Source organism: Dermacentor silvarum, chromosome 6 (assembly GCF_013339745.2).
Source record: "Dermacentor silvarum isolate Dsil-2018 chromosome 6, BIME_Dsil_1.4, whole genome shotgun sequence".
Lineage (NCBI taxonomy): Eukaryota > Metazoa > Arthropoda > Arachnida > Ixodida > Ixodidae > Dermacentor > Dermacentor silvarum.
Genome location: NC_051159.1, coordinates 60,949,078 through 60,976,900, shown reverse-complemented (window position 1 = coordinate 60,976,900; position 27,823 = coordinate 60,949,078). Strand labels below are relative to the sequence as shown.

Sequence of the window (27,823 nt, the reverse complement as noted above, 5' to 3'; positions counted from 1 at the left end):
TAATAAACTGGGCTTCGAGAACCTCAGGCCTATATTGCTCACCTCCTGCGTGGGTAAGCATATGGAGCACGTCGTTCAGACGCGGCTCAATATGTACGTGGAGGAAAATGGACTGTATCCGGACACCATGATCGGTTTTCTACCAAAGCTGTCGGCATGCCACGTGATGCTGCAGCTCAAGGACGAAATTACAGACAAGCAAACGCGAGACACGAAAGTGATCATGGGGTTAGATGTGGCAAAGGCATTTGTCAACGTGAGGCACGTGTCCATCTTGGAGAACTTGAACTCACTCAATGTCGGTAAGGTAGTGTACCATTACACCAAGGACTTTCTTACCAACGGGAAAGCCACTCTCAAGACAGGGGAAGAATCTATAGAGAACATTGAACTGGGTAACGTGGGGACGCCGCAGGGCTCGGTTTTATCCCTACCCTCTTCAACATTGCGATGTTGACACTCCCTGAACAGTTGGGGGAAATTGAGAATCTAAACCACACCATACAAGCGGATGACTTAACATTATGGATGAACAAGGGCAGTGATGGACAAATAGAAAGCTCCCTGAAAATTGCAATTGACATCATCGAGGAGTACCTGAAACCCAGAGGACTTAGATGTTCGGCCGAAAAGTCGGAAGTACTGTTCATAGTGCCCCCCGGAAAACGATGGCTTCACCAAAAGTGCGAGGCTGGCATCCACCTGTACGTCAACGGCGCAGAAATCCCCGCGGTCGACAGTATCCGCGTGCTCGGGCTGAGGATTCAGGCAAACCGGAAGAATTATGAAACGCTTGCTAGGTTAGAAGCCAGTTCAAAACAGACGTGTCGTCTCATCAGACGAATAGCGAACAGGCACGCTGGGATGGAGGCGAATCTCCTGAGGCTAGCGCAAGCCTTCGTAATCAGCAGTACGTGGCACCCTACCTCAAGCTCAGTGGTGTAGAACGGAACAAGCTCGAAATCATTATTAGGAAAAGTGTCAAGGTCGCGCTCGGACTCCCCCAGAACACGTCCACCGACATACCTTTGAAGCTAGGGGTATCGAACACTATCGAGGAACTAATTGAGGCTGCCCTTACCGCGCAGCATCAAAGGCTACTTGGATCTAAGACGGGGAGGAAAATTTTAGAGCAATTGGGCTACGAGCCCAAACATGAGCAAGTGCGCTCAAGAGACCCAGACAGATCAGGGACAAGATAAAAATACCTCCGCTACCCAGAAACATGAACCCTGCCTTTCACGACGGCAGACGTAAAGGCAGGGCAGAGGCATTACAAACTAGGTATACTGGTCGACAAGACGTCCTGTATACGGACGCTGCAGAATATTACAGCAAAGCGGCATATGAGGCCGTGGCGGTTAGAGAACATGGAACACCAATGGCGTGCTGCACAGTCAGCGGCGTCGAGACGGTTGAAGCTGAAGAAGTGGCCATAGCCTTGGCCGTCAGCCAAAGGGGGGTAAAGGTGGTCATCAGCGACTCCAAAAACGCTGTGAGAAATTACGAATCGGGGAGGGTGACGGAAACTGTCATCCGTATATTAAACAGGGAAGGACTACCCAGACAGCTTGTTCTGCTCGTTTGGGCATCAGCTCACCAGTGACTTGGAGGGAACGAGGAGGCTCATTCGGTCGCCCGAGGTCTCACTTACCGGTCGACCCCCGGAACCTCCCAAGTCACCGAAACTGTAAGCAAGAGAGGATATGCGCGCATACCAGGAAACCACAGTACACTACAGACTAAATCGACAAATTCACCCGGCAGCGGACAGAACACTCAGTAAGAAAGATGAGGTTATGTGGAGGAAATTACAGACGGGGGTTTTTCCAAACACCGTACTCTCCAGCAAGTGGCATCCAGGAGTATTCGGTTCAAAGTGCAAATTCTGTGATGAGGCAGCAAATCTGGTTCACGTGGTATGGACATGTCCGTCTAAGCATGATAGTTCGCGCACTCTAGAATCCTGGGAGGCTTTGCTCCGCAGCCCAGACCCCGACGTCCAGCAGGACATCGTCGGCCAAGCGCCCTTGCTGCTGCTGTGTCTCAAGGTATTCCGGCCGACGGCTAGGGGCAACGGGGGAGAAGGATTTCTCTCCTGACGCTCATTGACTGGTGTTTTTAATAAAGTTGTTCCTCCTCCTCCTTGTTTCCAGCAATACTCTAAACATATCTTGCTCATCTCGACCATTGACCAGTTAATGCTTCCATTCGCTTTAAATCCCAGAGCCACTGATAAAGCCAGGGCGTGGCATACCGGGGACGTGACCCCCTCCCCCCCCCACCCTTCTCCTGAAATGAGGGAGGTAATGGCCAAATACTGTTCTGCAGTGGAGTGTCTTTGTTGAAGCTGAAATGGCCTTCATAATTTTATTGCCTGTAGCCCAGCCGGCTGTAGGCATTTCTTTTTTTTGCCGGTGTGAGGCGCCACTCCAAGCCTGAAAAAAATTTAGCGGCCTAATTGTTCAGTGCTAATAGTTCTTGTGGCGCCCCCCACTTGCTAAGCCGTTTGCCTTTAAAACGTGCTTGGACTGCCTCCACATATTTTATGTCATATTTCCGTATTTAAACTACCACAATAGAAGCGTCAATGCAGGTTACTGGCTTTGGTACTAGTTATATTTGAACCATGTGCAACCGCCCACATCCGAATGAATTCAGCGCCGTGCTCACAGAAAATGTTTCAGACCACGCTTAAGTACACCAATGAGCGATACCGATTTGTCGTGGTTACATCATCAATAATGAAAGCTCAGCCCACCTCGGTCGTGGATGTACTTGAGCGCGTATGTGACGTTGGCGACGATATTCACGATGACGTCATCTCGCAGCGCGCCTTCTTCGAGAAGCGACTGGAGTGTGCATCCCTCGTAGTACTCGGCCACGAAACAGTAACTGCAAAATAAACGCGCGGCACACGTTACAATGTTTTCGAATAACTTAGGTGCAGTATAGTTTTTTTTTTGTACGACAATGAACGGCCGTGAAAGGCGGGCGAACCGGGGGCCAGATTTTTTAAAGATCCCCCGCCCCCCTTTTTTTTTCATCCTTCGTTACTTCTTCGCACATTGCCTCGTTGTCTTTAATCAATTAGAGAAAAATTATATAAATTGTTACAAAATACTAAAATTTAAACAAATCGGTGTCAGTGGAAAAGAAGCTAGCTCCTTGGCAATATCTTGTAACGATCCATACTATGATTTTTTTTTTCTGTGCGTTTCGCTCTTCGTCGTATCAGCTTGGACACCGCTGCGCTGCCGTTATCGCCGAGATCGGCAGCATGGCGCGATAGATGATTAAGAAAAAAAAAGATTTCAAGAAATAACAAAGTTGGTCGTTACAAAACGTACTCCCAGGTTTCTGCTTAACAGCGTCTTACCATTGCGGCGTTTTGAAATACGCCTTGAGCCCCACGACGAATTGGCAGTCGGACACGGCCTCCCAGACCTTGCGCTCTCGGGTGATGTCAGTCTTTTTCTGCAGCAATAATGCAAAGTGCGAATTTAGATTCGGTGATGCTTAAAGACTGACCAGAAACTCAGTACACGGTGTGGGTTTCCTGTGTATACAGTAGTCGATGAACACTCACGCGCATTCGATACATACATGTATATATGTGCGTGTGTACGTGACGGTTCACGGGTGGATGGTGAAAACGAGGAAGATGAGGATGGGTGGGGATTGTCAATAAACTGAGGTTCGGACTGACGCCCAGACTGTTTGGTCACAATATATATGCAGGGTGTCCCAGCTATCACGCAGCACGATTTAAAAAAAAATAGAAACGGCGTTACGCGAAAACCTAGTGCGTGTTGTTTCCAGTACAGTGGAGTAGCCTCCAGTAATTTTTTCGTTACTGATATTTAATAAGGTAATTGTAATTAATTATCTAACTCTTCACGTACTGTCCTAATTATCAAAGTGTCAATGAAAAAAAAATGTAGAGCAACATGAGAAACTCCCCACACAGTTTTCTGTTGCTCAATACGTGCTACATAAATGTGTTTTTCCGAGTGTGAAAGAAGGCCGCGAATACACGCAGAATTGCCGCGCGACTGGCCGCTCGAGGCACTTAGCGTGTATTCGCAGGCTTCTTTCACACTCGAAAAAACACATTTATGTAGCACGTATTGAGCAACAGAAAACTGTATCAGGAGCTTTTCATGTTGCCCTACAATTTTCTCATTGACACTTCGATAATTAGGACAGTTCTTCTCGAGTTAGATCATTAATTACAATTACCTAATTAAATCTCAGTAACGAAAGATTACTGGCGGCCTACTCCACTGTACTGGAAACAATACGCACTAGGTTTGCTTCGCGTAACGCCGTTCCTCATCTTGTAAATCGTGCTGCGTGATAGCTGGGACACCCTGCATATATATGTATCATCAGCTTATAAGGACGAAGGCCTCTCCCTGTGATCTCCAATTACCCCTGTCTTGTGCTAGCTGATTCCAACTTGCGCCTGTAAATTTCCTAACTTCATCACCCCACCTAGTTTTCTGCCGTCCTCGACTGCGCTTCCCTTCTCTTGGGATCCATTCTGTAACTCTAATGGTCCACCGGTTATCCATGCTACGCATTACATGGCCTGCCCAGCTCCATTTTTTCGGCTTAATGTGAACTAGAATATCGGCTATCCCTGTTTGTTCTCTGATCCACACCGCTCTCTTCCTGTCTCTTAACGTTAGGCCTAACATTTTTCGTTCCATCACTTTTTGTGTGGTCCTTAACTTGTTCTCGAGCTTCTTTGTTAACCTCCAAGTTTGTGCCCCACATGTTAGCACCGGTAGAATACAATGATTGTACACTTTTCTTTTCAACGACAGTGGTAAGTTCCCAGTCGGGATTCGGCAATGCCAGCCGTCGTTGCACTCCAACCCAATTTTACTCTTCCGTAAATTTCTTTCTCAGGATCAGGGTCCCCTGTGAATAATTGACCTAGATAAACGTACTCCTTTACAGACTCTAGAGGCTGACTGGCGATCCTGAATTCCTGTTCCATTGCCAGGTTATTTAACATTATCTTTGTCTGTATATTTGTTTGTATTAATCTTCAACCCCACTCTTAGGGCCAATTCACACTTGCGACTAGGCGAGGTCGCGCGACTAAGTTAGTCACAAAGCGACCAGTCGCAAGTAGTCGCAAATGGTCGCTTTTCTCGAAATGCGACCGTTTCGGCCAGTCGCTCACTGCTCCATTCTTCAGTCGCGCGACCGCAGTCGCAGAACAGCTGAACGATGCGAAGGAACAGGGACGCCCGTATACGCTGACGCTTATTTTACGCGGCGATGACATTTCAAGGAGACGTGAACGGCATATCGTGAGACATTTCGGTTTAGCGACTCGTCGGTCGCATTTGTCAGTGTGAACATCGTTCGTCTTGAGTAGCTTTCCTGGTCGCCAGTCGCAATCGGTCGCGCGACCCTCGCCCAGTCGCAAGTGTTAATGGGCCCTTGCACTTTCTCAGTGAAGGTCCTCAATCATTTGCTGTAATTCGTCCCCATTGTTGCTGAATAGGACAATGTCATCTGCACACCGAAGGTTGCTGAGATATTCGCCGTTGATCCTCACTCCTATATTGTAATGAAGAGAACGACGCACTGAGGCTCCCGCGCTCGGACTGCGGGCGTGGGCAGAGAGAGAGGACGACGAAGCAGAATAGAACAGCCGGCCCAGGAACGGGTGCTTGTGGGTGTGCGCCACAACCATTCAGGTCAACAACAACAACAACAACAACAACAACAACAACAACAACGGGTGCTGTCTCTGTATCTGTGTCTCGTCGATTCCTTTACAATATATATGTTATCTCACGAAGCAGTCTTTTTATATCGTTTTCTTTTCGTAGAAGAGCGGGCTACGATGACACATATTGTAGTGTTTCGTTAAAATGAAAATATTTATATTTCCTTTAATGACTGCGCATGATCTTCCTCGAGGAGGTTTTTGACGCAGTGGCCTGATTGCACGAAATACATTTTTCCGTGCGAGAGAAGAATCAAATCGACAACAGATCACTTGCATTTTAACAAACCATGGAGCGCAAATCTTGTTCACACACCTTACGCGTCACGTGAAAAGTGTTTCACGTTAGAAAAAGAAACGACATTCGCATCAGTCAGCCTTCCGAAAGCTTGTCTTTCTTTCAGTACCTGCGGGTTTTTTACTTTTTTATTTATTTCCCGTTGCAGTCTGTTTCTGCCAATTACTGAAAGTACAGGGCTTTTCCAATTTTCTCCTACTTAAATTGGTAGGCCAACTAACTTCAGATTTTTTTCGACTTGCTTACATGTTCGCTTCAGACAAAACAAAACGGTGTCAATGGAACAAAGGCCATTCACTCACTTCTTGCACGCCAATGAGTGATGCTGTAAACTGCCTCATGAACTAACTTAGAAACACTTCCTTTTCGAAGAGTTTTCTTCTTCTTTCTTGGGTTTTACGTGCCAAAACCAGTTCTGATTATGAGGCACGCCGTAGTGGAGGCTCTGGGTTAATTTTGACCACCTGGGGTTCTTTAACGTGCACTACAACGCAAGCACACGGGCGTTTTTGCATTTCGCCTCCATCGAAATGCGGCCGCCGCGGCCGGGATTCGATCCCGCGACCTCGTGCTCAGCAGCGCAACGCCTTAGCTGACTGAGCCACCCCGGCGGGTATTTTTCGAAGAGTTTTAAAATCGCGTCAAGTACACTTAAGGGTTGGTTGTAAAACGCACTTATGCATTTCAAGGAAGGCAGAAGATGGGGTTTGTTTAATTATACCGCGGTAAGAACCGCTACGAGCCAGCAAGTCCGACCCTAATCCCTTTCGTGTCGTTAGTACTAAAGTCGAGCGCCTCTACAACGAAATGACCTGTATAACGAAGGAATAACTCTATACCGGTTCTATTGCGAGCGGTGCCGTGCGTGACCATTACAACGAAGTGACCCGTATAACAAATGATTTCAAAGGTCCCCAAGCACTTCGTTATAAAGGCGTCAGACTGCCAATGTACCGATCTGAAGCGCCTCTTCCAGACGATCTTGAGGATGGCCCACTCTCCAGAGAACGTGTGCCGTGCGCTGCAGACCAGGTCCTGCTTGCGCGTGCGCAGAATGTCGATGACGACGATCCTCGAGAAGGACCACTCGCGCAGGCTTTCCAGTCGCGGCTTTTCCTGCGTGTACACGCTGTTATCGACACTGTAATCGAGGTTCACAGATAAGGCACAAGAAGGTGCTCGGCAAGAAAGCAGCGAAGCCGCGTACGATGTGACGAAGCTGAGTTACCCGCTAGGCTAGATTGGAACGTGTGAGCAAACATAAAACAAGCGAATGGCTGAAAAAACTGGGGAAGAAGCGGACGGGACAAGGCATATCGGACGAGCACACGTTTCATTCACTTTTTTCCTTAAAGTTGTGTTTGAATGTAATCAAAATGACGAAATCCCATGGGGTGGGGATGGAACGTAATGAGAGATGAATACGAACACCGACCACGAAAGATTTAGTAAGGGTAACATGTATGTCATTCTGCTCGCAAGCTGCGCGTATACATTTACATCGGCGAAATTGGAAATTTCAAAAAGGCGGTTCAGGCAACATCAAAGCGACGTGAAGAAGCAACACCTGTTCCTCGAGCATGCTTGCCGACTATTGTGTTCTTTCAGGCTATAGCATCACAAATGATTGCGGAAGAAAAGAATCTACCAATTCTTTATAGTATATAATCGCCACACATACAATCTACGGTGAACGCTATCCACCGACATGATGATAATTAGCTGCCATCTATCCGCGAGGCATCTCAGTCATGCTGTACGACATACCTATGTGAATGTTTCGCCGTTTTTTAATGTCATTGTGAACGTGGCTGCCGTGTTTCTCGAGAACCTCACTAAATCTCTTGTGGTCGGTGTTTGCCACCTATCATCCCTTCTCATGCGCTTGCGCCTACCGCTGTCTTCTTGTTAGTTCACATTTTTATGACAACTCACTGAATAACAATAGTAACAGTGGAAGGTTTTCTCTGTTCTTACATGAGTGGTCAGTCAACCTACTTTTACAACTTACTGTCGCTTACGCGATGCTTTTTAGCTGCGGGTAAATTTACCCCAGGGCGAAATTCCTCCTGCAAGCGGCCCCATGATACCTCTCAGTAGTTAATATAAGTTATTCCGATTTGAAAATAATAATACTAATAATAATAATAATAATAATAATAATAATAATAATAATAATAATAATAATAATAATAATAATAATAATAATACATAAAAGACGCTCGAGCCTAATCTTACAACGAAGTTGTCGAACAACGCATTCTGTACCTCTTATGATTACTGTAATCGCCATGCCTGGAAATATTTTCTTACATTTTAACCTACTATACGTATTTCACTCGAAAATTCCAAATGTGTTAATGTAGAAATGTAATCAGTGAGCTGTTTCTCACTGATATTTATAAATGAGTTTTCGTGTATACCTTTTATCATGAGGGTACTAATAAATAAATAAGTGCATAACTTTAAAAAATTTGGTACCGTCCGGGACAGTGGCCTTGGTAAACTCAGCGGTAATGCAGTTCCACTCAACGTGAAAGCTGGAGAAGTGGGAAGCAGTGATTCGCCGGTGTTTCTCTTGTGTTTTCCTTGTGTTTATCTTGTTTTGTCCTGGTTTTATCTTGTGTTTAGCAATCCATCATCCGTTTTGACACCTCTGCTAAGGCACAACTGGTGGGAAACCACCACGCACATGGAGCCAAACCAACCCGCACATGGAGCGAAAGCTTTGCTGATGATAGTTATAGAAGCTATTTTAACAAGTTTCTGTTAATTCGATCAATTTATGAGTATTGCTCTTTTAAATTCTTCTGAATCATGACAGTTTATTTCGAACCGGTTTTGACAAATTCTGCACTTGTTGTGACCCTGTTTTGAGAACTTGTTTTTGTGCGTGACCACAACGACATGAAATCAGATTTCAAGATTTTCACGAGTTTATGGTAATTAATGCGCTTAATGCTTGATTATTCCTATCTTTTACATTATTCAGGATCATGTTAGTTTATTTCGAACCGGTTTAGATCAATTCTCCACTTGTTTTGACCCTGTTTTTGCGCGTGACCACTTACGCTATAATTCCATTCGTGGTGGACACAGGCCCGCAGCCAGGGTGGGGGGCAGGGGGCATAGGGGCCCGGGACCTCCCCCCCCCCCCCCCCCGCAGTTTTCATCTTTGCCGAAAATAAGTACTGAAAAATAGGCGCTTTCCTCAAATATTCAAGGCCTTCACAATGCCCCCCCCCCCCCTCCCCCCCCCCCCCAAAAAAAAAGGAATAGTTCCGGCTACGGGCCCGGGTGCACACATTATTTGCGAAAGTTCTTCTTTCTGGGGTTTTACGTGTCAATACCAGTTCTGATTATGGGGCACGCCGTAGTGGAGGGCTCCGGATTAATTTTGACCACCTGGGGTTCTTTAACGTGCACTAAAACGCAAGCACACGGGCGCAAGCACACAGCCCGCATTTCGCCTCCATCGAAATGCGGCCACCGCGTTCTCGTGCTCAGCAGCGCAACGCCTTAGCTGACTAAGCCACCGCGGCGGGTCGTGGCAGTCCAATGGCCGGGAGCGCTTACGAACGCAAATATACGTAAATTCGGCCCCCCGAATCGCACATGACTGGGCGCGCTCACCACCATCTGCGAGAAGAAGGAGAAAGTCTTCCAGCTGGAGGGCTTGGACCTCATGCTCATGGTCATGTGACTGCGCTCCTCGTCCTTCTCGAACACGCTCTGACTGAGCGAGCCCGCACGGCTCCGGCTGAGCCGGCTCGGTATGAGGCGTGCCAAGAAGCGCATCTTGGGCGACCGGAACTCGCGCCGATGCGAGCCGGCCGTCGTCTCGGTGTCCATCATCATCATCACCTCGTCCCGGGAACCCACTCGCTCCAGCGTCACCGTGGGAAGGTTCAGCAACGGCGGAGGGCGCACCTGCGGGTCACCGAGAGTCTTAATGGCAACGTCCAGTCGACATAGGTGCGCAGCACACGAGCGTTTTTCGTTACCTAACTGAACCCCGTGGCGTTCCACTTTTGCTTATTAAGTGCGTAAGCATTTCTAAGGCCCGTATTCTCAATCGGAACTTAAGTAGGGCGTCAATAAGTGCGGGAAAAGTACAAGAGTTAGGAAAGCTTTAGGAAAGTGCTTCAAAAACGACACTTTAAGTATCACTTTCGAAAGTAACCCTTTTCTGGTCAAGTATGTGTCGTCTGGTGTCGAGGATACGTAAATAGTTTACGTGTATGATGGGTTCAATCATAAAAAAAATTTTTTTGCAGCAGAGTAATGCGAATATAAATGTTGCAGTGCTTGCACACGCATTCTGCTTAGTGAAATAAAAAGAACTATTTGGTTTCTGCGCTTTACTCAAACTCGTCTGGCCACAATTTCACATTGGTTCTTGCAGCCACTGCGGTTGTGTGTGTCGCCGTCCCGACTTTTTTTTTTGGTTTTGTTGATGACAACGTGCGGTGTTTGTGCGTAGAGTGTGTGTGTTTTCAACCCGCGCGGACAATGAAAAAAAAAAAAGAGAACCTTTTCCGAAGAAGAACGCGCCATGCTCCTGGAGCACATAAGGTTGCCTTAAGTTGCCTAAGGAGCACTTAAGACTGCTGCACCGGTCGGCCATCTAGCTTTCTAAGCGAGAGTAGCGAAAGTCGCACTTAAGGTTGCCCAATGGCTGTACTTTACTTTCCGGCACTCAAGTGTCGGATTAAAGTTTACCTTAAGTACAAGATTTGTCTATGAAGCGCGTTATAAGCATCAACCGGCTACTTAAGTCATAAGTTAAGGGTAAGTTCCGTTTGTGAATACGGGCCTAAGCATACCCAACTAGGTAAAACGTCCGTTCGTCCGTCACGTAAGACGATCGCGTCCAAGATAGCACCCGCAGCAGCGAGCTAACTGACCTTCGTGCTACCGCTCACTTGCACGCGAACTAAGCGGCAAGAACACAGCCCGCTCGAAGCAATCAGCACTCGCAGCACTGTGTCCCCATCGCAGACCGCTTTCACGATACGGCCGCGCTCGGCCGCGCCTTATGGTACACATGGTAGGAACGATGTGCGGTGCGTAGCTCCGCCCACAACAGGCGGCCCTGCATGGACGCTCGGAATACTGCGGAACTTCGCACAGTGAAAACAAACGTCTTTGCACAGTTCTCTAGTTTCGCACAAACGATCACAATAAAAACGCGTCTGTGCGAGCAGCGTAGACGTGTTTCTGCAAGGCCGCGTCCGCAGTGTGGGCTCCGTCGACAGCCGCCGATGGCTAGGAGCTGCCAGGCCTAGCTCGCTGGGCCGTCGAATCAGAGACCGGTGTCGCTTGCGACACGACCGCTTGTAGCTCGTAATAAACCTCCTACGTTGGTCAGCACAACGTGTGCACAGTTATGTCGCGCTTAAATTGCAATACATTTGATTTTATCGGTGCGGACGGAAGCGAGCGAGCAAGCCAGGCGAGCTTGCGATCGCAGGGAGATGGTATATAGGCCTAGCTCGCTGGCCGTCGGATCCGGGGTCGACAGCCCTTGAGATGTGTCCACAGCTCGTTATAGAGCGCCCATATTCGTCAGCACAATCAACGTCTGAACATTTATGTCGCCCATAAGTACCAATACAATTAGTTTTCCCGACGCCGTTGGTAGCGATGAGAAAACACGCGAGCCAGGCGAGCCGCTTTGCATGACAACTGACCGCTTCCGCATAGGCGCTGACTGCTTCCGAATCGATACCACGTCAACGATTTACTACTTCGCGCAACGTTTTATAACACGCACAATTTTGAGTTCACTTCATTCTATAAGTTATTTCGTGTCAGAAACAAAGTGTACCCGATATTTGTGTCGCCGTAAGCGGCAAAAAGGACAACGTCTCGACCAGGGAAAAAAAATAACTCCATCTCCCGCTAAAGGGAACCATATTTGGATGCGAAGCAGCGGGGAGATGGTTAGCTTGAGCGGGAGTTGGTTTCGCGGCAGCGGCCCGAGCGCTCATCGCGGCGCTGCTTAGGAGAGAGAATGAGGCGCGCGCGCTCCGTCATTTTCATACCGCGGAACTACCGTGGCGCCCCCAGCGGAGTATGCAGCTGTCGCACCACCTGTCGAGCGCGCCGCTCCAGATTCCTAGAGGAGAGAAAGGGGGAAGCGTAGGAGAGGACAGAGAGGGGGAGAGGACACGCATGCGCTGTGGGGGTGTGGCACGCGGGCGCCACTCCGTAGAGTATTCCTAGAGGAGAGAAAGGGGGGAGCGTAGGAAAGGAGAGAGAGGGGACGGGGACACGTATGCGCTGGGGGGGGGGGGGGGGGTGTGGGACGCGGGCGCCGCTCCGTACAGGATGCGTAGAGGAGAGAAAGGGGGGAGCGTTGGAAAGGAGAGAGAGGGGGAGGGGACGCGCATGCGCTGTGGGGGTGTGCGACGCGGGACAACAGACAGAGCCGCCGCCAAGAAATGCTTCGCATTTAAAAAAAAGCACCGGGACGATCGGAGCGCTTGATCGCCGGCCCCGCCCCGTCGGCTCTATCACGTGACCACGACGTACACGCTGGCGGCACTGTCATTGGCTGCGGCCGTCCGACCGATCGGGCAGACTATATCCAACAGGTTGGTCGCATGCGGCGCGTGCGATTCGGCGCCGCATGCGGCAGAACTTGTTCAGAACTTGTTGAGTGCGGCGGCCGATGCGGCGCTTCGTACGACGGATCGCACGCAAAATCGCATAGTGTGTCTCGCGCTTTACGCAGCCGCCGCCGGAGCAGGGTTGTTCACGGTTGATAATTATTCAGAAGAACTGGAGTTTCAGATAGTTGATGTTTACCGCTAATAAAAGACAAGACCGAGAAAGAAAAACACGGAACGACGACACGGAACTTTCTCTGTCTTGTCTTTTATTAGCGGTCAACATGACATGATAATGGTTCGACGCGGATGGATAATGCACTAAAGAGCGATAACGGCTTACAATGATCGAAACGTCATCAGTTTATACTGGTCGCGGATGAAGTTTCCTAACATTTGTAATGACGCCGGGCTGCGCGGAGGTCAGAAAGTGACACAATGCTTGCGCACACTTAGACAACTCCGAGAGGAGTTACTGCGTGAATTTTTATGTTGCAGCAGTCGATCATTTGACTAATCAATGAATGAGTGTTCATTTCTAGCAGCACAAAATTCAAACGAGGGATCGCGATATAAATGCACCCAAAGAGTGTCAGCCGCTCAGTCGATAAGTGGATCGATCAGCTAACCAGTCATTTTTTTTTCAGATGCGCAAATAAATACAGGGCGCAGCGAAGTCCAAAGGCTCTCGTAGACAATAAGCTGATTTCGATCACTCTGTAAATCTATATAGAGCAACCAACTGATTTTCACTTCCTTCCGACACACAGAAACAAACACGAAAAAAAAGGGAAACCAAAATAAAAACTGCAAACGGCAGTCAGTTAGTCATTCTGTATTAAGTGGTTACTTGTCCCATGCAGCACGTTACCGAAAAAAAATGAGAGCTCGACACAGTTTTATGCAGTACCCAGGCACGTTAACTATAACTATTGCTGAGAGAAACGGAAGACACGCTAAATTACCAGGTATAGGGTAACGATTCCTTTCGCTCGATTTCTTCCCTTCTCGTCCGCTGGTCAGGACCGGGCAATCTTGGCGATGACGTAGGCGTAAGGCCGGACGGGCCATTGAAATAGCAAGAAAGATTAAATTGGAATATAATCGTTGAATTATCGCCGTCTTACTCTATACCGTTCTTACGTTTTCCAGGATTCTATCTGCCGCTCCCGTCCAAATGAATGAAACAGTTTCTGCCTGGCATTCTATGTAGATACCGGGTGTTTTTTAAATCATATTTACGAATTCTTAAAAATCGCCTGCAGCAAATAGCATAATTCTAGTCATTCAGCTGCACATGGATTACTCAAAGAGGCGAACATTACTTGCACGAGAAATCAAAAACGCATAACTGCATAATGCGAAAAACGACGTTTTCCTTGAAAGTAAGTGGAACAACAGTGCATATTCACCGCGATTATGACGGCGCATACTATCCTCAATATTTGCTTAAGCTATGGCTTGCAAGCTAGCCGGCTACAACTTGTAAATTGAAATATGTGCCGTATAGTAATTACAAACGTGTTCAGTGAATTTTTGTTAATTATTCGATTAAGCATCTGGATTTCTCCTACGAGTAACGTCCGCCGCTTCGAGTAATCCAGCTCAAGGAATAAAATAACGCCATCTACCACTGGCAATATTTTAAAAATTTGCATGGTCTAAAAAAAAGTTGTCGTAGTTTCACCTGAAAGGCGAAGCATCAATTGCGATAGCAAATTGGTAGAGAGCTATACGGAGTAGTGATATTAGCTTTATCAGCTGTATAAACTTGGACATGCAGCAGCACCGGCAACACGCAGAACTGTTGTCGACGCCGTCGGCGTTTTGCCCGCGTTCGCTCAAAATGCGTGCGGCGTTGGTGACTGTTGCCGGAGCCTGTGATTTAAATAGGCACTTGGTGCCGCAGCTAAACGTCGCCTCCCTTCCCTCCCCCTCCCCCCCCCCCCCCCTCCGCCACGGCCTCTCGCGCATCGGAAGAAGGCGCGTTTGCTCTACAGCGTTCGGCGCGCGGCGACGATTTAATCTCCATTGACGTCATACGGAACCTCACGGCGACGCCGACGGCAGAAATCTGCTTTTGAGTGTCCATATAATTGCTATCGCAATAAAATGGAGGAAGCTTAAGCTTCGCCTTTAACAGTGGAACACGATAGCATTCAAACATCCCTGGCTGCTTATCAGGCTTCCCGGCAACTGAAGTATGTTTTAACGCAAAAACGTTAAGGGGCCCGTGTCGCATAAAATGCGGCGTCGGTGTCGGCTTCGGCGTCGGCGTACGCATGGGCGTCAGTGGCATCCGTGGCAGAGAAATTCATCCCGAACCACGAACCAACACGACCACACAGGCCCTCCGCGTGGCGCAAGGGGTTAATGAACAAAAATTGAATTTCCCAAAGTAAAATCCGTCAGAAAAATCGTAAAGTACGACTTAACTACAACATACAGAGATGATAGCTTCGGATTTTAATTTGAATATACGAGAAAAAAGCCTGTTAAGCAGCCAGGGATCTTTGAATGCTATCGCGTTCCACTCTTAAAGGCGGTGGGAGCTTAAGCTTCCTCTACTTCTGATGGTGCGCGGCTCAAGCAAGCAACGCTCACGCAACAATTCAAGTGAAGCTTGTATTGCCTCACAAGTGTCGGTGCCGTTGTAGGTGTAACCGCAAAAAACTCTCAAGCCTCGCGAAAATAAAAATTGCTCGTCGGGCTGCCGATTCAAACCACCGACCTCCGAGTTGTGAGAGCACCACGCTAACCGATTCGGCCACTGTCGGATTTTTTTTCTTTATTGCAATGGAATAACCGTCAACCACGTAATGACAAATTCATATTTTACAATCGTTTCATACGTAATAAACATTCTATACGGGGCACCCTATCGGGTATACACTTTTGCACTTTTTTCATTTCGAGAAATGAAATCAGAGACTCGCGAAAGTGCTCTATAGCAGGGCGAGCGTCAACGTCAGCATGGCGAACAGCCATGCGTGACGTCCAAATACTATTCAGAGCCAGTAACATAGTAATATCATATGGAAAACCACCCTCGTTATCAACCATTATAGGTACCTTATTCCCCGTGCATCCAAAGTGAAAGGCTTCTTTAAGGTCCTTTGCAAGACATGCCAGAAGAACACGCCATTCCAGCATTCAAGAACAAGTGTTCAATCATATCTGGTTTGCGGCACAAGATTCGGCCACTGTCTGTTCATCATACGCTCCCTTAAAAGCAGGGTTTCATATGCACAGTGGCCGGCACGCGCTCGTGCCAATGCTCCCGCGTTCATCGTCGTCGTCGTCTGCTTCCACAGCTGGCTGCGCGGCCGCTAATAATTCCAGCGTAGAATTTCACTTCTCTTCCGTAGTCGTAATGGAGATGCCGCGTTTACGGAGGTATGAGCCATTCAATGTCTGGCTGCTCTCTCTGCACTTTCGTATTGAAGTCACCCATGATGACAGTTCACAAATTTTTCAGCTTTCTCATTTGCCAATTCAACGTTGTCCTTTTCCAACGTTCTCCACATCATCATCATGACGGGACGCCGGAGCGTAGGCTTGTGCTACCGTTTACTTGTACCGCCTGAATAGCTTTTTGTGATGACTTTTGCCCCTTCATTATCACTGTTGCCCGTTATCTGCTTATAAATTAGAAAAAAATCACCGCATATCCACGGGGTGAATGATGATGAGTGGGCGAAGCTCCGAAGGGAATCATCGGTAAACCGTGAATCTTCCGTGTAAGGCGCCCAGTCTCGCCGCACTAAATCGAACGATTGACTTCCACCAATGACACGCGCCATATGTGACGTCATTCCTATTTTATAACAGCGCCCTTCATTATAATTGCACCATCTCCCGCTTAAGAGGACGCTAGCACGAACGCGTTAGAAACTTGCAGTACTCTCTAGTAAGGGGGAGAGGCCACAGCGTCTTACGCAGCCGTTTACACATGCCGGAACGTGCACCGCGTTTGCCGACGCCATCAGCGTTTATGAATACGGGGGTAAGGCGGAGAGGCCACAGCGTCTTACACCAGCTTCTTACACGGGCCGTAACGCGCTAGCACAAACGCGTTAGAAACGCGCAGTGTTTCGTTAATGTTGGGTATTTATTGTCATCGTGGTGCGTGTGTCCATGTGCGCTTCGTGGCGTAGTGGTTAGCGCCGCGCGTTCGGAAGCGAGGGGTCCCTGGTTCGATTCCGCTGCGGACACAACTTTCGTAATTTTTTTTTCATAATACGTTTAGTTTATACCGACATCTGGTACTAGCGTTAAGACTGGTTACACACTACGACGGGGACGAACGGGTGCCGCTATAAGGAGATTCGCCCCTAAAACGCCGGAAGCGTTCTCCGGAAGCTGGAAGCTGGCTTCCGGAAGGAACCGGAAGCGGAAGTCGGCTTCCGGTTATACTATACATATACATATATATGTATATATGGGTATACATACATATAGGGACGCACAATGCCATCTATTGAGCAATTCATAAAACTAGACGTGGCTACCTACTACGACGGGGACGAACGGGTGCCGCTATAAGGAGCTTCGCCCCTAAAACATTCAAAGCCCTTAATTTCCACTACTATGAAGATGGAAGCCAGCGGAGCTGTGACTATGGTGGGTCTACTGTAGTGAATATTGCCCCCACGATGAGAATGGGCGTATCGTCGTTAGGCATCACCCAACCGCACATGTCTATCATGAATGTTCCGGTTGAGAAACTCGCGTTGAAACCTGGCCATCGCACCGGGGAAGTTGGCGCTAGAGTTTCCGAGGCGTGCACCACCGTTGTCGGGTTCCTGGAGGGCAAGACGACGCTGACGTTTGGCCTCAACATCGCGCTCCCGCAACTCGGGATCGGCGGCTCTGCACTGACGTTTCGCCTGGACTTCGGAAGCCCTCACGCTAGAATCGGCAGGTCGCCGACGAGCCCTTTCCAGAGCGCGTTCGCGGCGGCGTTGCTCAAACGGGTTAGGACAAGTCGTCAGTTGCTCATGAATGGCGCATACCTCCGTAAACGCGGCGTCCCCATTACGATGACAGAAGAGAAGTGAAATTGTACGCTGGAATGATTATCGGCAACGCAGCCAGCTGTGGAAGCAAACGACGACGTCGAACGCGGGAGCAGTGGCACGACATCCAACGGCACGAGCGCAAACCGAGGGCCGCCAACGAGCCAGCTGCGGAAGAAGACGACGACGCTCCAGCCAATGCTGTTCTCGTATGTTCAAATTACAATCCGACGCTATCACGTCTGTAGGTTGGGGTTAAGTCGTACTTTACGATTTTTCTGACAGATTTTACTTTGAGAAATTCAATTTTGTTCACTAACGATTTGCCCAGGGCCTGCGCAGGAGAAGTTCGGGATGATTATTTCCGCCAACGACGCCAGCGCGCCCACGCCGACACCAACGCCGACGCCGGATTTTCTGCAACACGGGGATCTTAATTTTGTCGCGTTAAAAACTCCGGGGCCCCTTTAGGTCTTGTGGGCTCGCCGACTCACGTTGCGGACGCTGGCCTTGGGATCCCACTTGTGCAGAGTGTTGGGCTGCGACTGCGAATCCCTGAGGGCGCAGGTGGTGATGACCTTGGCGCACTCGACCGCCTGCTCGATGACGGACTCGACGTAGGCGCGCAGTGAGGCCCGAACCTCGGGGTCGTGCATCTTCTCGCGGGGGATGACGAACTGGCGAGAGCTGGAGAACGCCGAGGGTTCCTGCTGGAAGTCCCGGTACACCTCGCGCTGCTGCGGCGACATGCTGTCGCGCAGCCTCGGCGGCATCTGCGCGACAATGGGATCCGTTCATCCATGGTGTCGACACGACGCGAGGGGGGTTAGCCCGACGCTGGTTTGACCTATACCGGGTTATGTTAATGTTAGTCCAGGTTAGCTTCGTGCTAATTTGGTGGGTGACGTTACGGTTTTTCGGTGAGGCCTGCGTCATTAATCCCGTGTATCACAAGAAGCCAACAAACAATGACACCAAGGACAACATAGGGAAAATTACGCGTGCGATGCTCTTACCATTGAGCTACCGCGGAGCTACCGCGTAGAGATGGGTCGCTCAGGAGCGAGCCGGATCTTGTGAGCGGCTCTTTTTAAAGAGCGAGTGAGCCGTGGTTCAGTAAACATGAGCGGCGGTTCTTTTGGAGAAAGGGAGCCGGTTCTCGCGCGTTCAGAGAACCGTGCCGATGCGTTCCGTCAGAGCCGGGTCTTCTGCTGGGTGCGACTTCCGCGCCATCTATTAGCGGTACGAGAAAGCAACTGCCCTTCCGCCCTTCCTCGCAAGCACGGTGTTCGCATGAGTCGCCTTCGGCTGAAGAACGAAAGAACCGCCGCTCACTTACTGAACCACGGCTCCCTCGCTCTTCAAAAGAGCGGCTCAAAAGATCCGGCTCGCTCCTGAGAGCCGCTCTTTTCGCCATGGCTCCCTCGCTCTTCAAAAGATCCGGCTCGCTCCTGAGCGCTCAGGAGCGAGCCGCTCTTTTGAAGAGCGAGGGAGTCGTGGTTCAGTAAGTGAGCGGCGGTTCTTTCGGAGAGAGGAAGCCGGCTCTCTCTCGTTCAGTGAGCGTGAGGAACCGTTCCTAGAGAGCGCTCAGGAACGAGTCGGATCTTTTGAGCCGCTCTTTTGAAGAGCGATTGAGCCGTGGTTCAGTAAGTGAGCGGCGGTTCTTTCGGAGTGAGGAAGCCGGTTCTCTCTCCTTGAATGAGCCGTGCCGAACCATTCCGTCAGAGCTGGGTCTTCTGCTGGGTTTCGAGGTTTCGATTTCTGACCGACGAATGGTGGCTGGTGTGGGCAGACTCGCGCTACTGGTACTCGCTCGCAGTGTGTGGTGTGCGCAGCAGTCCCTTTGGTTTTTTGTGCGTCCTATGGTGTGGCACCCGATGCCACCGAGGGGAGAAGTAAAGAAGTCTTAATTGGCAAAGGATGGTACCGTTCGTTGCCTGCTGCTGTTCGAACGATGTCTCACGACTCTCACCGATCGCACATCGTGCGTTGGTCCAATAACACTTCGAAGATGGTCTTCCGTGTCTTTAAAGACAACAGGTGAACGAACAGTTTACGTCCTGGTCTTCATTTGTGCTAATTAGTGTAGTCATGAAAATGTCGCCCATGACATCGACTTCACTGCATTTTCTGAGAGTGTATCATTAGCACGAAATTAAAACGAGGCCAATGATCTGTTGTGTTGTAATAGAATTTCATTTCTTTTTTTCTTCTTTTTTTGTCCTGGCGTATGATGGCATGATCGCCAGTATCGCGCGTGCACTCAAGAGAAAAAAAAACGAAAGGTACATGTGGCAGTTTTGTGGATCTTTCGTATGATTTTTGTATTGTACTTCAAGAAGTGATTTCTACATTCATTTTGCATGGCGTTACAGCTTACTCATATTATAGTGAACGTACGTATGTGAATAAATGAATAAAGTTGAAACATAATGTACAATCATTTTGTGTTCTTATTTTGACAAAAGTTGATTTTAAAGTACTACAAAAACAGACAAGCTTCTGTAATGACGATGAAGTTATATATTCTTTTTCTGAAATAAGTAGGTCGCATTCTGCCTGTCACAGTATCATAAGCATTTTATCCCCAATATTAGAAAAGAAAGTTTCATTACAACTAAAAGTTCACGCTTTTAATGTATGTAAAAATATTCTCTAAACATAGCAAAAATACCAATAACACGGTTATTAAATTATGCATATATCGTTTTTTTTTCAAAGCCAGATAACTATAGAATATGCATAACACAGGTTACACGTTTAAGTGAACCAGTGAGCCGTTCAAATGAACCGGTTCATTTCAGTGAGCTGAGCCGTTCCGAGCCGCTCACTGAAGTGAGCCGTTTTGCCCATCTCTACTACCGCGGGCTCAGCGGTAGCTCCGCGGTAGCTCAATGGTAAGAGCATCGCACGCGTAATGCGAAGACGTGGGATCGTTCCCCACCCGCGGACAGTTGTTTTATTGCGATAGCAATTATATGGACGCACCAAAACGGATTTCTGCCGTCAGCGTCGTCGTCGCCGTGAGGTTCCGTATGACGTCAACGGCGATGAAATCATCGCCGCGCTCCGGACGCTGTATGTGCGAGTGAAAGGGGCCGAGGGACGCGCGCTTTCATGGGGAGTGAACGCACGTCGGAGAGCAAACGCGCGGTCTGCACCGCGCTCCCTGAAGGGCTGCAAAATTAAGTGTATCTTTCCTCCTTTACAATCACCATATATAGAGAGCAAACGCGACTTTTCCGTCGCGCGAAAGGCCGTCAGGGGACGGGAGGGAGGGATGGGAGGCGACGTTTAGCTGCGGCACCAAATGCGTATTTTATAAAAAAGTTGTCGCAGTTTCACCCGGAAAGCGAAGCATCAATTGCGATAGCAAACTTGTAGAGAGCTATACGGAGTAATGATATTAGCTTTATCAGCTGTATAAACTTGGACATGCAGCAGCATCGGCAACACGCAGAACTGTTGTCGACGCCATCGGCGTTTTGCCCGCGCTCGCTCAAAATGCGTGCGGCGTTGGTGACTGTTGCCGGAGCCTCTGATATAAATAGGCACTTGGTGCCGCAGCTAAAGGTCGCCTCCCTTCCCTCCCCCTCCCCCACGGCTTCTCGCGCGTCGGAAGAAGGCGCGTTTGCTCTACATATATGGTGATTGTAAAGGAGAAAAGAGACGCCTACTTCTGCAGCCCTTAAGCGAGCACGGCGCAGAACGCGCGTTTGTTCTCCGCCGTGCGTTCACTCCCCGTGAAAGACGCGCCCCTCGCGCCCTTTCACTCGCACATACAGCGTTCGGCGCGCGGCGACGATTTCATCTCCAAATGACGTCATACGGAACCTCACGGCGACGGCGACGCCGACGGCAGAAATCTGCTTTTGAGTGTCCATATAATTGCTATCGCAATAAAACGTTGCGAGGCGAGAAGGTGGGTAATATTTCCGATGCAGCTCGACGAGTGTCCCATTCTGATCTCGCCGAAAACCTCCGAGCCGCCCCCAGAGGCACCAACGCCGCGCGCGTTCAGTGCGAACGCGGGCAAAACGCAGACGGCGTCGACAACAGTTCTGCGCGTTGCTGGTGCTGCTGCATGTCCAAGTTTATACAACTGATAAAACTACTATCCTTGCTCCGTATAGCTCTCTACTAATTTGGTATCGCAATTGATGCTTCGCCTTTCGGGTGAAACTGCGACATTTTTTCATGTATTTTCATTTTACTTGAATTTATAATTTTCTTAATTCAATTAGTAAGTACAAGTAATTTCCCCTATGTTGTCCTTGGTGTCATTGTTTGTTGGCTTCTTATGATATGATTAATAAAAATCGGGCCACTCGGTTCCCTTTCTTCTCGTCCATTAATCCCGTGCAGTAAGATGACGTCATGGTGGTGTTCTGTGTGATCTTCTAGACGTAGCACTAGCATCCCACCGGCCATGCCCTTCAAGTCATCCGGCTATATGCATCCGCCACCCGCACAGCTACGTTGTTGGCCTCTCGTTTTCCAGGCGCAGTCTATACGCGCAAGCTTAACTGGCTAGCTAGCGCAATCGGCGAATGTCGTTCGAGGCCGCGAAGGAAGCGGATTAGGTAGGCGCCTCGAAGTGAAGAGACTAGCGCGCCTGGGGAAGGAGCGCGCTGGGGCCCGGGGGGCCATATACAGAATCTCTAAAGCGCGCTAGGGTGCCTCGATGCCCAGCGCCGCCGTCCAGGGTGGAGACAACCCCGCTGGCGCCGCCATATTGTGTCACACGAGCCGAGACTCAGCTACGCTTGCGTTCATAAAGTCTTACTCGCGGCACGCTTCCAAGTGCTTTGCCTTGATGAGGATTTTTTTATCGGTGTCCCATCTGCATATCTTTATAACCAATAGCCGTTAACTCGTCGAAGGTCGAAGACGTAAATGTATGGCGCCGGGAACATGCCCCAAGTTGCATAATTCAATCACATTTAATATGCCGTGTGTATGTTTAAAATACGCACTATGTTTTTTTTTTGTTTTTTTTGCGCTTCGATGCTTGGTATATAAGGTTTGCGACCGCCTGTGTGTGGAAGTTTTTCTTTTTCGCTGTTGTATTTTGGTTTACACGTCACGCCTCCTTTACCGTAGCCAGCCACTCGCGCACGGCGGTTAGCTTCCCTTGCGTTGCGCGTGCTCTTCACGTTCGTTGCAATTATTTGACGATATCTACGCGCAATTTTTGCTTTTTTTGCCCACAAAACTGTGTGCTGACAGGATTAAGCTGGTGTAAAAATAACTGCGATGTGAAAATAAGGTTTAGTTAGTGCTGTAGAGAAAAATGTAACGTAACTTGTCTGTGTCAATCTTGCGTAGTACACACAAGAAATCAAACGATGCACAAAATACATTTACTTATAATGTCTAGTACAATCAATCATGAAGAGATATGTACATGAAAATTATATGTACTGTGTGGCGCCTGAAGGTTATGTTGAAAGACGAGATAAAAAATTAATTCGCAAAGTAGGCTCGACACACAATTCGGGATAGAGAGAGTTTTTTTTTTATTTATTCATTACATGGGGGGGGGGGTTCAAGTGAGTACATCAACCTTATTACACACAATATAAATCGAAAACAAGAATGCAAACAAGAAAACGCAACCGCGGGTAATATTAATCAAGATATCCAGCCAGATATCCAGCCAGAATACATACATCAGCTACCATCGAATACGTCGCATCCAAACACATCGATGGCGAGTACAGAACATTTCATAAATAACTATTAGAACACTGATAACTACATTGAAAAAATAAACAACACTGCATACATATCACGTACAAAAACCGTAAATGAACTAAGACAGTCAAATACAGATTAGCAATGTTTTTCACTTCGAAAATATAGTCCATGATGATGTAGGGCTGTTGACTTTAACAGACGGCGCCCATCCTGTCGATTTCCCTCGTATTGGTCCTCTTCAAAGTGTTTCTAAGTACAGGTAAAACAACAAAAGTGATTATTGATATGAAAAGTTGCCTTGTAAATACAGAGAACCCATTACAGTGCTTAAAAATAAATTTTAGCAGAAGCAATGCTGTATTGCCTCGCTTCACACGTTTTGAAGAAATGCACAGGCTACAACAGACACCATGCCAGAAAGCGTCGAAACATTTTGGTCCCATGATGCCCCTTAACTCTACTACACCTGGGCATACCGTGCACAGGAATTTAAAGACCGTCACAGCACCCACTACGATCGGGAATGAGCACGAATGACCATCGGCTTACGATCACCACGCTACAAATATGTACAAGTCCAAAAAATCAGCTATGTAACGTAACACCCTGAGGTCCGCAAGATATCTCCTGAGAAATCAGAGAAAATCACAATGTTTCGCTTACCACCTACAAAACAGCCGCTCTCCCCAGACGAAGCACTGCGTTCTTTAGTCCCAAATAACCGGTACCGAAAAAAGAAAAAAAAAAGAAACAAGAGACACACACGATGTGTGCTTCCCGTGAAAAAGGAAAATAGGTGGCTTACGTGACGATTCGTAGCTAATGTAAGACTATTTCGCGGCTAAGCATCTTCGTCAGTCCTTAAAATAAGGGTACAGACTGCGCCCATCAAAACGAAAAAAGCCTATGCGACGCGCGCTCGCAAACCATACGCTACTCAGACAGCATCGGTGCAGTGCTTACTTAGTTCGTGAGCGAACGTAGGTACGTGAGCGAGGATCAGAGAATACTTTCTTATTTAAATGAAAAACACGGTGCGGTAGTCTAAACATTCTTGACACTTACCTCGCAAATGCAGGAGTTATCCGTTGCCTTCCAGTGATCGCGCTTTACTTGGGCTTCCCATCTCCCGTCGCTCTGGGTCCCGGGGGAAGCGAAAACAACGCAGTCCTTTACGCGTCGATCCGGCGCACTTGGGAACACAACAGCCCGTCATGTCGACACGATGCACTTGATAGCTTGTCAGTCATGCGGCTGAACACTGTCTAGCAAGTAGAAGCGTCCGCGAAGCATCCGCGCGCACTGTGCCTCGAACTCAGCACCGGCACCAAGCAATCGCAACGGCTCGCTGTGACACAATATGGCGTCGCAGCGAGAAAGCGGCGGCGCGGGGGCGGTCAAAGGTTGGCACCACCCTGAACGGCGGCGCTGGCATCGAGGCACCCTAAAGCGCGCGGCAAAGCAACGCCACCTAGCGGAAAGTCTAGGTAGGCAGCGGAAAGGAAGGTAGGCAGAGGTGCGTCGGGTTGATCTACTCTGAGAGTTGTTACAGGCTTTGTTTGCGATACGAACGTACCGGGTTCGTCTCGCACACGGTGTAAGAACGTTGCTTATTCTTAAGCCCGGTCCACATGGAGCGAACTTCACGGCGAACATCGCGCGGCCCGCACACGCGCGGCGGAACGCCAGCGTGCCGCCGCCGTGCTGCACCCACATGCGGCGAAAAACAGGCAACCGCCGCCGCCACGATCTCAGCGCTGCTAGAAACAGCATGACTCGATCCATTCCCAGTAAAATTCAGTGAAAATGAATTACACCATCTTCCCGTAGGGCAACCCTGAGTAGTATGCGAAGCAGCCATGGGGTCGACTCGAGGTAGTTTTATCAGCTGTATAAACTTGGACATGCAGCAGCACCAGCAACGCGCAGAACTGTTGTCGACGCCGCCGGCGTTTTGCCCGCGTTCGCACCGAACGCGCGCGGCGTTGGTGACTGTTGCCGGTTAAAGTCCCTTGATGTAGGAAAGTACCGCCACTCTTTGTACTTTGCCGCCGGCGTGCGACCTCCTCGCCTCCTCCTCGCCCCTCGCGAGTCCCCTCCGCGACAGACGGTCTTGGGCGCGTTTTCCTGCACGATGATTGGTCTCCCTGCCGTTGCGCTTGGAAACGAGCGGAGCTTGCGTTTTACTTGTGTTTTGCTTTTTTCGTTCGCGCCATTTTGCGCCTCAGCTCGGCTGGCTCGGCGTATAGAGAACGTCGCGCGCTAACATTGCACGCTGTTTCGAGCACTGTCTGCTGGCGCTATGCCGTGCTGCTGCGCGTATAACTGCAGCAAGAAGCGTGATGATGGCTATGCAGTTTTCACCGATACCGCAAGGAAAGCGCAAGAAGCAGTGGCTGCACAACATTGGCCGGAAGAACCTTTGTCCCGACAAGGAACAGTGTTGTTTGCGAGGTAAGGCGCCTTTCTATTGCTCGTATCAAAGCATCCCGTAATGTTGCATTTTTTCAATTCTTCCGGCCTGCTCATTCGCGTTTTTGCTGAGGCAATTTGTACGTTGCATAAAAATGGGGTTCTCCTCAGAATGCTGCTGGGACTCCATCACCTCGCAGGTCGTCAACTCTTATTCAATCGGAAATGCAGCACTATAGATTCTGCTTTCCTCTAAACAGATATACCCGAAGATACAGCCTCTCGATCGCACATTTCGTGATTGTTAGGATCCGTTGCCTGTTTTACTGAAAATCGAAATAGCAGCTTGTAGAGGAGCTATTTACAGCTTACATCGATGTGTGTGTCAGTCACAAATACAATGAATGCAGGGCCCCCAAAAAATAGTGGCAAGTATACCTGTGGTATTGCAGGTGATGAGCGCCAGCTAGTCCACATTTTAAGGCGACGACCCTTAGTTGGATGTTTCAAGGGTGAAGCGTTTGAGGTACAGAAAGTAACGTGACCTAATGAAGGCCAGAAGCGAGTCAAATCATGTCCAGCCGTGTATAATAAATTATTAATGATTAGCAAAGTAAATTCATGACTGATTACCGATTGTATTAAGGTGTTTAAAGTTGATTAAGGGGGATTAAGGTTAAATAAGGAGGGCTAGGGTCGATTAAGGAGGATTAAGCTGGATTAGGATGGTTTAGGGTGGATCAAGATATAATAAGGAGGATTAGGGTGGATTAACGTGCATGAAGGAGGATTAACGTGCATGAACGACACCTGGAGTGTCGTTTTGATCGCAACAGAGCCGCTTTTTGGAAAGGACAAGCTCTGAGCGCAAGAACGAATTGCCCGTCAACTTTTGGCCGCACTGATACTGCTTTATCATGTATTAAACGGTGTAGGTTTGTGCCATGGCGTAATGTTACTACTGTTGTTGTTTTCTTGGGCATGTCTTTTTCTCACCTGTCATCCGTACTGCATGGCATATTTGTACACTAGCATTGTTTCTCATTCTGAATATTATATGATACTCTTCTACGTTATCTGTATCTTGTCAAAGAACGTTTTTTGCGCATGCACGAAAATAAAGCATCTTACTGACCATTCTTTTTGTTTTTTGTGTGATAAATGTTTTTCTGATGTCTAATCAAAATCACAATTTTAACTATCCTACTACATAATTTAACGGTATGTTGGTGTGAACTATCAAAATACCTTTTCCAGAGGCGTATCTGTTGCCTAAAAATATAGAATGCCTTCTCCCATAGGTATACCGAGTATTTTTTCAGCTTCATTGACACCGACGCCTAAAGAATAATCTGTAAATACCTTTCCTCAGCTTCTGTTATTGTGGGTGATGAGTCGCTGCCGGCACCGCTTCATCACACTGAAATTGTGCAACCGTCCTATTCAATGCAGAAACCACAGCGCAAAAGCTACTTTGACATTTAGACAAACACATGGACGGACGATGCTCTCGCCAGTAATTCATTATAAGAAGGCACACTGAATATAATATCTGCGGTGCAGATGCGTGTACATACATGAAAAAACTGCCAAACATAGAGCAATCTGCCACAAGCAATACTAGATCAGATGCAAAAAGTAAAGCAGCGTATCATGTGGCAGAAAAAATAACTGGAATATAGAACTCGCCTCAAAGCTCCTTTTACATCAGTGTGTGTCATTCATACGGCTTTAAGATGAAACCAACCTCATCATAAACGTTGCCTTCAGCATTCTCCATGCTGTTACCACCATTTTTCAAAATATTCTACGCCACTGGGGCGCGCAACTGGCCCAAAATAATGCGCCTCCATCGAATTCTGCGGCCCGTCCGCGGGAGACCAGGCGCAATAGCGTGCCGTGCGCAGCGCGCGCAACCGGCGGGCGAGGAAAATTGAGGAGGAAAGCGCGCGCGCGGAGGAGAGTGTCGCTACTTTCAAGATCAAGGGGCTTTATTGCCGGTGCCTCTGGGGCGCCTACCGTCGTGCCT

At 48.5% G+C, this 27,823-nt stretch overlaps 1 protein-coding gene across 1 annotated transcript in view; it reads right to left on the bottom strand.

The window, feature by feature from the left end:
* The window catches only part of LOC119456685 (uncharacterized), a 128,168-nt gene that overhangs the window by 27,188 nt on the left and 73,157 nt on the right, over positions 1-27,823 (bottom strand). The window contains exons 4-8 of the mRNA XM_049669021.1: positions 18,177-18,455; positions 9,684-9,980; positions 7,005-7,166; positions 3,380-3,477; positions 2,762-2,895 (exon numbers count right to left, since the gene is read on the bottom strand). Coding sequence (XP_049524978.1) covers positions 2,762-2,895; positions 3,380-3,477; positions 7,005-7,166; positions 9,684-9,980; positions 18,177-18,455 — 970 coding nt within the window. The remainder of the gene's footprint in view (positions 1-2,761; positions 2,896-3,379; positions 3,478-7,004; positions 7,167-9,683; positions 9,981-18,176; positions 18,456-27,823) is intronic.